The 12,227-nt window shown below is 41.4% G+C and overlaps 1 protein-coding gene across 1 annotated transcript in view; it reads right to left on the bottom strand.

Annotated features, from left to right (window-relative positions):
* Window positions 1-12,227, bottom strand: part of PKHD1 (PKHD1 ciliary IPT domain containing fibrocystin/polyductin) — a 448,252-nt gene that overhangs the window by 267,464 nt on the left and 168,561 nt on the right. Inside the window, exons 37-39 of the mRNA XM_052647828.1 lie at window positions 7,038-7,248; window positions 6,463-6,620; window positions 3,000-3,191 (exon numbers count right to left, since the gene is read on the bottom strand). Of these exons, the coding sequence (XP_052503788.1) occupies window positions 3,000-3,191; window positions 6,463-6,620; window positions 7,038-7,248 (561 nt within the window). The remainder of the gene's footprint in view (window positions 1-2,999; window positions 3,192-6,462; window positions 6,621-7,037; window positions 7,249-12,227) is intronic.

Below are 12,227 nucleotides of genomic sequence, written 5' to 3'. Positions count from 1 at the left end.
GGCACCCCACTCCAGTACTCTTGCCTGGAAAATCCCATGGATGGAGGAGCCTGGTAGGCTGCAGTCCATGGGGTCGCTAAGAGTCGGGCACGACTGAGCGACTTCACTTTCAGTTTTCACTTTCATGCATTGGAGAAGGAAATGGCAACCCACACCAGTGTTCTTGCCTGAAGAATCCCAGGGACAGGGGAGCCTGGTGGGCTGCCATCATGGGGTCACACAGAGTCGGACATGACTGAAGTGACTTAGCAGTAGCAGCAGCATGTGTATATATACATATTCCCTTTCATAAACTTTTCCATTACAGATTATTACAAAATATTGAACACAGCTCCTTGTGCTATACAATAGGTCCTTGTTGTTTATCTATTTCACATATGTGAATCTGTTAATCCCAAATTCCTGATTTATCCAAATTGTAAGTAAAGCTAGAGATCAGTCTGAGGACCAGAACTCTCACATTTGAATATGGTGGTTTGTGGAACTGGAGGGGAAATACCTTCTACTGTGCTAAGAGAAACTGACATTTACGAAAATCATTACACTGGCTCCATGAACATATTTTATGACCTCCCAAATCGATACATGTGGACTGAATCAATTAATGAACAACTATTTACTGAGTATCAACTATATATTTCAGGAATTATGTCTTGTGCCAGAGGTATAAAGATAAATAAAACTAAGTAAATTCTGCATTTGTGTATCTTGAGTCTGATGGAGAAAACTCACATTAAAATAATTAAAATATTTTATTTGTATAATAAAATTATAAATCCTGAAAAAGAAGCTTTGTATTATTTCCAGACAGTGAGGGAGATTATATTGATACCAAATGTTTGAAGTATTAGAAAAATGGCTTTGGTTTATGCAATAATTTGACCTTTAAATTGGGACTCTCTAGAAAAATCTCAACTACAATGTGTCTATAGACACAGGGTCTATAGATTCGCCTTGATCCCAGTACCAGATGCCTTCACATCACTCACTAATAAGTTAGCCCATCCACACCCACTCATGTAGGAAACACTGCCTGCTGCAGAGTTTTCCTGACCAGGTCTCCACCATAACATCACTGCTTGCCCCTCGGAATACAATGGTACATCTGAACAACCAGTAAGGACTAATGTGCTAACAGAGCTATAGTGGGTGAGTTCAGGGACCGGTAAACCTCTAAAGGAAACATCAAGCAAAGATTACGACACCCTCTAACTCCCGTGACTGAGGACAGCTGGCCACACAGGTCATGAGAGCCTGTAGGGCATGAAACAATAAAGGATTCTTTGGCAAGCGTGCCAGAAGTTTCTAACCTCTGGGTTAATGGGTTTCCCCCTCCCAGGAAACACATTTGCATTTTAACAGAGACCTACAGGAGATAATGTATTAATTCAGTGGATTTCAAACTTTGGTTAAGCACTGAAAAGGAAAAGTGAAAGTGTTAGCCGTTCAATCCTGTCCAACTTGCAACCCCATGGACTGTAGCCTCCCAGGCTCCTCTGTCCACAGAATTTTCAAGGCAAGAATACTGGAGTGGATAGCCATTCCCTTCTGCAGGAGACCTTCCCAACCCAGGGATCGAACCAGGGTCTCCTTGCATTACTGGCGGATTCTTCACCATCTGAGTCACCAGGGAAGTCCAAGCACTGAACCCTTTTTCAAATAAAACCTAAGAAACATATAAATAAATAAAGGTGCAGGTACTCGAAAGCAGAGGTTGAGGAGGCAGACTGAGTAAATTTTTGATGGGGAGCTGTTGATTATGTTCAATTGATAACCACTATGTGACTGCTCCCCTCACGTCTACTGGAACTGACCCACATCAAATATTCCTCAGCATTATAAGCACCAGGAGACGGAAGAACCAGAAAGAAGGGTACAAAGATTCTGATCATCCTAATGTACTTGGGAAAGAACCATGTGAGGGACCCATACCCCTAATGAGTGTAGAAATAAATAAGGTGGAAGAGATCTTAGAAAATTAGGAGAGATATTCTTGGTAAGCAGATAATTTGAAATGAGAAAAAGTGCTGCTAGCCAGGATCCTGCCTTCAATGACCTCATGGATTACTTTGTCAATGTCTGTTGTAATCCTAGCACTTTTCAAGCCCCACTGATCCTCCCATATGCCCTGATGTGCTTTGTCAGGCATTGACGTCTGGAGCACCACCTTACCAAGGAAGGGAGAGCTTGACTGTGTGGGTGTTGAGGTGCTGAGGGCAGAGGAGCGTAACCATGCAACGGGGCTGCTGTCCTCATCACTCAGCATCTGTACCCATCTCTCAACTCCATATATCAGACTCTAGCATTGGAATTTCACCCTAGATGCTCCTACACCCCTCCAACTTTGATCTCAGAGCCTTTACCAGTACACCTGGTCATGTTCTTCTTTTCTGATTCTGATCTTTTTATCTACTCGTCCCCACCTGCCTTGGATGTCTGCTGCTTCCCTCGTGTCTCTTCAGGTCTGGCCAAGGTCTGCATGCTCTGTCTGCTCTCTGTCCCCAGGAAGAGAGCCTGGTTCTCAGCCATTCTTCCCACTTTTCCCAGGCAGGGGATTCCTCTGCGTTAGAACATCTTCCCAAAATGCTTTCCACTAGCCTTGACTGATAATTTATACTATTTAATGTCAATCCATCTGTAGTTACAAACCCAGTACGTTGTAGTAGCAGGATTCAAAACATGGATCTGTGTGGTTCCCTCCATATCTGCTGTAACTATAGTAACATTTCTCAAAGGGAAACTTGGATTACTTGTTCCAGAATCAGGTTAAAAATTCAGTTTTTCTAGGCTGACTTTGGATCACAATTTGTCTGAGACAGGGTCTCTACCTAAGAATTTTAATAAGCTCTCCAAGTGACTCTTTAAACCATAGATCTACGGTATAGTTAGCCATCTCTGAACCCTTCATGTTCCCACATACCACCTACCAGGACCCCCTTGCATGGAGAGCCTTGAATATAGAAGAAGAAAGATGAGACATTATGCCTGGGCCTCCTCACCTCTCATAGCTCCCATCAGCATCAGTGAGCTCACGTGCTCACGGAAGGCTTGCCCCAAGTCCCGGAACTGCACTCCTTCCAGCTGGACCCGGCTGGGCTCCTCCGGAAAGGACTGAACGATGACTCTGGCCCCCAAATCCCTGGATCCCAGCATCTTCTCACTCTTGGAATACAAACAGTTCTGCAAATAACCTAAGACACAGAATGAAGTCAAGGGGCACAGAAGAATGTACAACACGATTCTAATAAGATCTCCCAGCACGAAAGGCACTGTGGGCACAAAGGACAGACCATGACTGTTTATTTAATAACCTTACTTCCCTTTTACTTCAATTCTCCCCTTTGGATTATTAATTAAAACATCTGATAACTAGAACATGATGTTGCCTTCACTCTATTATTTCTAAAAGCCCCCGAATCAATCACCTTAATTATTATCACAAAAAGGCTGACTAGAACCCATTAAACCCAACCTAAATAGATGCTTATTACAATCCAAAAGATCCCCCTGAGGGAGTGTGCAATAAAATGACCCTCTGGTGGTGGATAATTGAAGGGAAGACATGTGAGCGCTAAATGTAATCGCATCTCTTTGCTGTCCAGTGGGGTTTTCCCAATATTTTGCTGCTTTATGGTTTGGGGACATAGCAATGATGCCATCGAAGAAATGGAAAAGGGCTCCAGAGAAAGGACTGAGCTGCCCCCATACCAATGCCTCAGTCCCAGCAGAGCCCTAGTGAGGACACATGGCATTTGGTGGGGTGAACTAACCTCAGTATGGAGAAGAAATCATCTCCTGAATTAACTCTTTATTATCCAGGTTAATAAACCAATGAAGAAGTGCCACTAATACAAAATTATGGATCATTCTAACAGTCATCTGTTGTCAGTCTCAAAGAATGCATATCAGTTCAGTTCAGTCGCTCAGTCATGTTCAACTCTTTGCAACCACATGGACTGCAGCTCATCAGGCTTCCTGTCCATCACCAACTCCTGGAGCTTACTCAAACTCATGTCCATCAAGTCGGTGATGCCATCCAGCCATCTCATCCTCTGTCGTCTCCTTCTCCTCCTGCCTTTAATCTTTCCCAGCATCAGGGTCTTTTCCAATGAGTCAGTTCCTCACATCAGGTGGCCAAAGTACTGGAGTTTCAGCTTTAGCATCATTCCTTCCAAAGAAATCCGAGAGCTGATCTCCTTCAGAATGGACTAGTTGGATCTCCTTGCAGTCCAAGGGACTCTCAAGAGTCTTTTCCAACACCACAGTTCAAAAGCATCAATTCTTCGGTGCTCAGCCTTCTTCACAGTCCAACTCTCACATCCATACATGACCACTGGAAAAACCATAGCCTTGACTAGATGGACCTTTGTTGGCAAAGTAATGTCTCTGCTTTTTAATATGCTGTCTATGTTGGTCATAGCTTTTCTTCCAAGGAGCATGGGTCTTTTAATTCAATGCCTGCAGTCACCATCTGCAGTGATTTTGGAGCCCCCCAAAATAAAGTTTCTCACTGTTTCCATTGTTTCCCCATCTATTTGCCATGAAGTGGTGAGAATGAACATATTAGAGGTGAATAAAGAGGTGTTTGGTATTTGTACATTTTATCACCATTTTAACTATGTATGCCAGTGAGCCATAATATTTTCCAGCATCTAGGCCTCTTGGTATAGTTTTTGGCTACTTTGTTCCCATATTTGAGCTCCATAAAAAGAAGAGGTGAATGATAAGTTATTTTTTAAATGAATGTCTATGAATTTTGTTTTATTTTTGGAATTTTTTAGTCATATTTAAGAGTTGTGGTAGAACTAGGGATTATTTTTTTCATTAGGAAACAACAGATTTATAATGGCCCAAACCTAGAGGCATGATCTCTCTTGGAGCATGATTAAATGCCATGTTTTGCACAATACGATCTGAGAATACCTGTATGAGAATTACCAAGAGAGTCTGTAATTGACTGCAGGTGCCAGTTTAGCAGAAATGTTAAATTTGGCAGTCACTGCATTCCAACCCACTGGATGAAAACTTTTTTTTTTTCTATCAGAATGACACAATTGTGAACTAGATGACTAGGGAGTGGGGGGCAGGGTCAAAGTCCCTCTTACCCATCCATATACCAAGATTATGCCCACAGGCCTCTATACATAGACATGACTCAAATCTTTAACTCCGGACTTGACATTTCTTCCAGGCTCCAGACATCTCCAGTCACATGCTGGCCTGGCATCTCAACATGTACAAAATTAAACTCATGATCTCTACCCTCCCACCCCCCAAACCTGTTTCCCTTCCCATCTCAATAAATAGCCTCCTCATCCATCCAGAGCTCATGCCTGGGAGTCATCCTTGACACCCACACCATTCTGGACCAAAGTTGACAAATGATGTCTTCCCAACATGTGAAAACCTCATAATCTACAGCCTGGGAAACCAAAACATAACCTACTAAACTAACCATCCCTGAAATAGATGTTTAATAGGTACATCAGTGTGATTCAGTGCCTGTTATTCTTCTCGAAGATAGATTGACTTTTTCAACCACTTACTTAAAGTATGTGGTAGTTTCGCTCAGAAAACAAACTCCAAAAGTGGGAATGGTGCGGGGAGGGAAGAGCCTTCCAAGTCTAACTCATTAGAACATGCTGCCTGTATTGCTGACTCTGGCATTAAGCACTTTTCCTGAGAATTGTAGAGAAGGATGGGAATCAGTTTCATTATAACGTCTGACCTGAAAATTTAATTCAACTCTCTGGATTTTATTATATAACAGGAATATTTTTTCTCCCAAGAAATCATTAATTTCTCAAGCAGATACTGTTGCCTATCTCTTTCACAAGGGGGTTGAGGGCAGGAGAGGAAATGATGATTTATCAAGAGCATTCTGAAATCTACAGAACACAGTAGGTCTCCTACATTCATACCTTCAAGTTTCAAACTTTCAAAGATTCAAACGTGCATTCTGTCAATGTCAGGCATGAGTGAAACTGCAGCTTGCCCTCCGTCTCCTGTTGCTAATGATCGTTCTCCTCTACCATCTTCCAAGTCCTCTCTCTCCTCCAATCAGTAGCTCTTGCCTGTTCACTAGATGCCAGCCCCTATATGCCAGCGCTTTTACTGTACTACTGTACTTTTCAAGGTACCTTACTGGAAGATTTAAAATGTTTTCTTTATTTTTTTGTGGTTGCTTGCTTTTTTTATGTATTACTTGTATGAAATGTATTATGAACCTATTACAGTACAGTACTATATAGCCGATTGTGTTACTTGAGTATGTAGGCCAGCTTTGTTGAACTTTCAAACTGGACTTACAAACATGCTCTCAGAAGATAACTCGTTTGTTTGCAGGGGACTTACTGTATTAGGAACACACTAATTGAAAGAAGTCAGCCATACCACATATCATTGAACAGTAAGAACATTGTTTTTCACCCATTATAGACTTCCCAACAAATCGGTCTCTACCTTCTGAAGCACTGGCCCCCTGGCATGAAGCAAGGAACTGCACTCTCTCATCAGTGAGATTTCCCTGTATGGTAATACTCCTGCTGAGTAGAACCAGCATGACCTTTAAAACATGGTGTTCTCCAGCCACCCAATTCTCTGTGGAGTTGTGAGAATATCTGAAAAGAAAAAAAAAAAAAGAGAAATCTGAAAATAACACTCCAAGTCTTATAATGAATAGTAAGCCACTAAATTAGCCTAATCCTCCATCTGGGACTCTATTTCTTTAGAAACTCAGACACAGAAGAGTGAAAAATAGGCACACGTGTGTGAGAATTAGGAGCTATGCTGACTATTGCAGTGACCATCTACAAAAAGACAAAAGTTCAAGTGTCTTACAAGAAAAACTTATTTAAGACATCTAAATCTCCCAAATATTTCATATTTTGTAATTTTCTTGCCAAAATGTCTACTGTGATTTAATGTAAATGATATGATTGAAAGACAAACAAATGTCTTCTGACCAGCTGTGCTGGTCACCAACACAGTTAAGACCTCATCGTGCATCTAAATGGAGCCAAGCTGACATGCAGTACCTCAAGGGTGACCTCAGCTGGAGGTCTGTATTATGCGCAGTCTCCACGGTGACAATCTCTTCCTTAGGCGCGGCACCTTCAGCACCCATCCCGCTGATGACAAGGACTTCGTCCCCAGCATGCCAATCGACAGCATCTTCCAGAGCCAACACTGTGTCATGGGCGTTGGCAGCTGCTCGAAGATGGGTGACCACTACTTCTGGGAGTGAACCTAAAGCAAGTGCAAGGGAAACTTGCCTTTAGACATTTTTAAAACTTAATATGAATGAGACGTTATTCAGCCAAAGACTTTAGTGAAAAAAGAATCTGGGAAATCAAGCTTCAGGTTCTATAAGCATCACTGCTATCACCAAAGGTGACATCATTATATTACCTTTTTGGGTATTAGTTTTCCTGTCTGTTGCAGGTGACAATAATTCAAGACAGAGAATGGTATGGGGTGAAAAACACAGGGTTGAAGTCATAATAAATTTATGCTGAATCACAGTCTTGCCATATTCTAACTATGTTCCTTTGGATAATATACTTAGAGGTGGGTTTCACTTTCTTCAGTTAGAAAGCAGAAGCAGCAAAGCTTTCCCTCCTAGGGGTTTAAGACAATTTGATGAGATAATATCTATGAAACATGTAGTGTGGACTTTGCCACATAACAACCCCTCAATATATTTTAGTCTTCTCTCTTCCTTCCCTGCATCACACTGTTTTGAGGATAAAATTTATCACCTCGTTCTTCCAAATTAAAACCAATGACCATGAATTTTTAAACTTAATGGCATTGAAGCATGTATAATATCATATATGAAACGAATCACCAGTCCAGGTTCGATGCATGATACTGGATGCTTGGGGCTGGTGCACTGAGACGACCCAGAGGGATGGTATGGGGAGGGAGGAGGGAGGGGGGTTTAGAATGGAGAACACGTGTATACCTGTGCGGATTCATGTTAATGTATGGCAAAACCAATACAATATTGTAAAGTAATTAACCTCCAATTAAAATAAATAAATTTATATTTTTAAAAAAAGACTTCAACTCACTGTACAAATAGTGATCATAGAGTTAAAAATAAAAATTACCATCAGAATGGTCAACCTAAATCTTGGTGTGTTAAGTAATCCCTTCTTACTCTAATATGGGGTATATCTAGGGACAGGATGGCTAAGCAGAGCAGAAAAAAAGTGGAATGTGTGACCCTAAATAACTTGGTTTGGTTTAGGCTCCAGTGCAACTATCTGACCCTCCCCAAACCATAAGCTGCTCCTTAACCAGCAAAGATTCCAGAAGGTAGTCAGACTTGTAGTTTACTCTGGTCTTTTCCAACAAGGGTCAAGGCAGAGATATTTTTTTTCCCCAGCCTTTATCTGGAGCAGTAACACAGAAAAGGCTTCCTCCCAACTCCTCTCCTTGGTACAGTTCCTCCTCCTTCACAATAGATCATAATTTACCTTTAGCCCACAGCAACCTCCTGTCCTCCCTGTTGAACTAAAGTAATAATATTTGAATCTCTAACTACAGAGGTGGCCAACAATAAATCATTTTCAAATTATTTTAAACTTCCCTCTTTATTTATTTGTCTATGTTGGGGAGTGGTGGCACTTGTACCAGTAATGTTGTTCTAGGCTTAGAAAGGTCTCTGGGTTAATGATATAATTTCTGAAGTTTACTCGGGCAATAATTTTATCTTAAAAAGAAATTCCCAGAGTTCAAAATTTCTAATTATAGAGCAGGTGAAAATTAAGACATAAATCATGTCTAAAGAAAACAATTTTAATTTTATTCCTGTTTGTATGTTTTAACCTTTGGGAACAATAAATGAAATAAAGTCTATTTCAGTGTATATGCATATTTATATATGCATGAATTTCTATGATCTGTTCTTCAAAGTCTACACAAAAACATCTCTATAATGCATCAAAAATGTCTGTCGATGACAAAATATGATGGCAAAATACAATTATACACTGTGATCAACAATAATTCATAATAATCAATAAGCAAAGAGCACCCTACTATGCACCTATCAACAAGCAGCTACATGTGTCAGAACCAAAATTTGACACAACAAAGATATTTTTCAACTAAGCATTCTTCTAAATAACAGTCAAGTCAAAATAAATGGAAAAAATCACAGGGAATCTTTGAAGTGAATTTTTTAACTATTAATATAAACTTAAGGCCTTTCAAATGTTGACAGAGCCTCTAGAAAGCAGTAAAATTATCTCATAACTTATTCACTCTCATTGCAAAAATGGCACACCTCTATGTGTATAACTAAAAGATCAATCTGGGTGTTTTATGAGTGCCAGCCTCATATCTGTAGCTATATAGCAGATATGTATATTTGGATGAATTACCATCATCTCAAACTTGAAAGTGAAAGTCTCTCAGTCATGTCTGACTCTTTGTGACCCCAAGAACTATAAAGTCCATGGAATTCTCCAGGCAAGAATACTTGAGGGGGAAGCCTTTCCCTTCTCCAGGGGAATCTTCCCAACCCAGGGATCAAACCCAGGTCTTCAGCATTATGGGCAGATTATTTACCAGCTGAGCCACAAGGGAAGCTCAAGAATACTGGAGTGGATAACCTATCCCTTCTCCAGCGGATCCTCCTGACCCAGGAATCTAACCAGGGTCTCCTGCATTGCAGGTAGATTCTTTACCAACTGAGCTGTCCCAGACAAATATTCTCAAACTTGAGAATGTCAAAATGAATGTAAAAATCATCTAAGCTAGATCCTCTATGAACAACTTTTAATCCTCTGGCCATTGTGCATTGTTCTTTTTTAGTTACCTCCCTTGTTTATTCATTAATCTGCAGTATCTGCCTAATGAGATACCTCAAGTGAAGAGGAGTTAAAGAGGATCTTGATGAGGATGAAAGAGGAGAGTGAAAAAGCTGGCTTAAAATTCAGCATTCAAAAAACAGATCATGGCATCCAATCCCATTGCTTCATGACAAATAGAAGGGAAAAATGTGGAAGCAGTGATAGATTTTATTTTCTTGGGCTCGAAAATCACTGCTGATGGTGACTGTAGCTATGAAATTAAAAGACACTCGTTCATTGGAAAGAAAGCCATGACAACCCTAGATGACACATTAAAAAAGCAGAGACATTACTTTGCAACAAAGGCCTGTATACTCAAAGCTATGGTTTTCCCAGTAGTTATCTACAGATGTGAGAGCTGGACCATACAGAACGCTGAGTCCTGAAGAATTGATGCTTCAAAACTGGGATGCTGGAGAAGACTCTTGAGAAACACTTGTACAGAAAGATCAAACCAGTCAATCCTAAAGGAAATCAACCCTAAATATTCAAAGGACGGACTGATGCTGAAGCTGAAGCTGAAGCTCCAATACTTTGACCACCTGATGCAAAGAGCCAACTCACTGGAAAAGACCCTGATGCCGGGAAACATTGAAGGCAAAAGGAGAAGAGGGTGGCTAGATACAAGATGGGATGAGATGAGATGGCTAGATAGCATCACTGATTCAATGGGCATGAGTTTGAGCAAGTTCCAGGAGATGGCATCACTGACTCAATGGACATGAATTTAAGCAAACTCCAGGAGATAGTGAAGGACTGAGGAGCCTGGCGTGCTGCAGTTCATGGGGTTGCAAAGTCAGACACAACTGAGTGACTGAACAACAACAATGATCTGCCTATAGCACTCAGCAACCAATTCCCGAACTCCTTTCTGGACCTTCAAGAGTCTCCATAACCAAACTCCACTTTATCATCTCTGACTCCTTAATAAATTCTCCATTCCAGGAAGTCCAGTCTCTTCTCATTTAATGAGATCATCCCTGACTCTACCCCTCTGTCTGTTCTGTCTCTTCCACCAGGTACCCAGTCTTCTTCAACCCACTTGTTCTCCTAAGAGTAGCTCAAGCCTCACCTCTCCCTTTGGACTTCAGGAGCCGTTTTAGCCCATGCTGATGTCCACTGACTCCTATAGACCCACAGTGAGAAGGGGGTTTCTATTGAGTAAAAGGCCTGTGTACATCTGGGTCTAGGCATGCCCAAGCATGTCTGGCTGGTCTGTGGGCCATTTGATTCGGTTCTTTTGCATGAATGGAAGAGACGGGCAAGGATGACAAAGATGCTATGGGGTATGCCTCAGACGGGTTTTCTCTCATGGACCCATGACTGAACTTGAAGAAAGACCCTGAGGGAACTCTCTAGATAGACTTTGTACCTGATGCTCCTCTGCTTGGGATTCTTTCATCAATTCACTGTCTCATTCTTCAGAATGATGTTCAAGCTGGTCCTTCAGAGAAGTCTCTGAGACCTCCAAACTAGGTCAAACTCAGCATTTATCATATCACTGTCTCCCTCTCCTCTCTAGCCCTTAGCACATGTGGCTTGACCTCTATTATTGCTCTTTTCCATCTCCCCTATTAAACATGGCAGCATAAGTTATCCTATATCTGCACAGTGTCATAATAACACACGTCACGTCTATCACACTGTCTTGAGTATAATAAGTATCCGAGAAGTAAGGACTGAAGGAGGAAAAAATCATGACTGAAACACAGAGAAGCAAGCACCCCAAAGTTTCAGCAATCAGATGGTCAGGAGGCACCCCAAGTGACAAAGCTAGTGGCCTTTGGTTCCATCATGGAACACAGCACATTTCCACACCTGGGGGTTGGCCCACTTGGGCAGCAATGAAAGCTGCACCCTTGGCACCCTGTGCTCAGCATTTCCATGGCAGGTACCCAATGCAATGGCAGCAGGGAAGCCCCAGGACCTTTCTGAAGGGAGGACAATGATCAAGAAAACCAAAATAAAAGGAAAATGGACTAGTTGATGATATTTGTCATGAGAACACCTGTAACAAGCAGGCAGGGACAAAGGGCTGGAGGCTCTGTGAGAGTCAAGGCAGGCAGAAATATTCTTTTTTATCACTACTCAAATATCTACAGGCTGCAAGGGTTCAGGGAGCCTGGAGAAACTTGAGTGATGCAACCTACAGTCAGCACTACATATTTCATATCAAGTTTTTCTGTAATTGTTACGGTACATATACCTCTCTCCCCACCTTGAATGCAAGGCCACTCCATCATGTCTCTTTTACACAATGTGTAATACAATTGTGACAATGTCACAATTTCTAGCACAGTCTGATTAGCACTCAACTCATAGAGATTTAAACTATTTTGATTATTGCCATCCAGACAACCACCT

This window comes from Budorcas taxicolor, chromosome 11 (genome assembly GCF_023091745.1).
Source record: "Budorcas taxicolor isolate Tak-1 chromosome 11, Takin1.1, whole genome shotgun sequence".
Classification (NCBI taxonomy): Eukaryota; Metazoa; Chordata; class Mammalia; order Artiodactyla; family Bovidae; genus Budorcas; species Budorcas taxicolor.
Note: the sequence above shows the minus strand (reverse complement) of the source record. Positions and strands in the feature narration are given on the sequence as shown.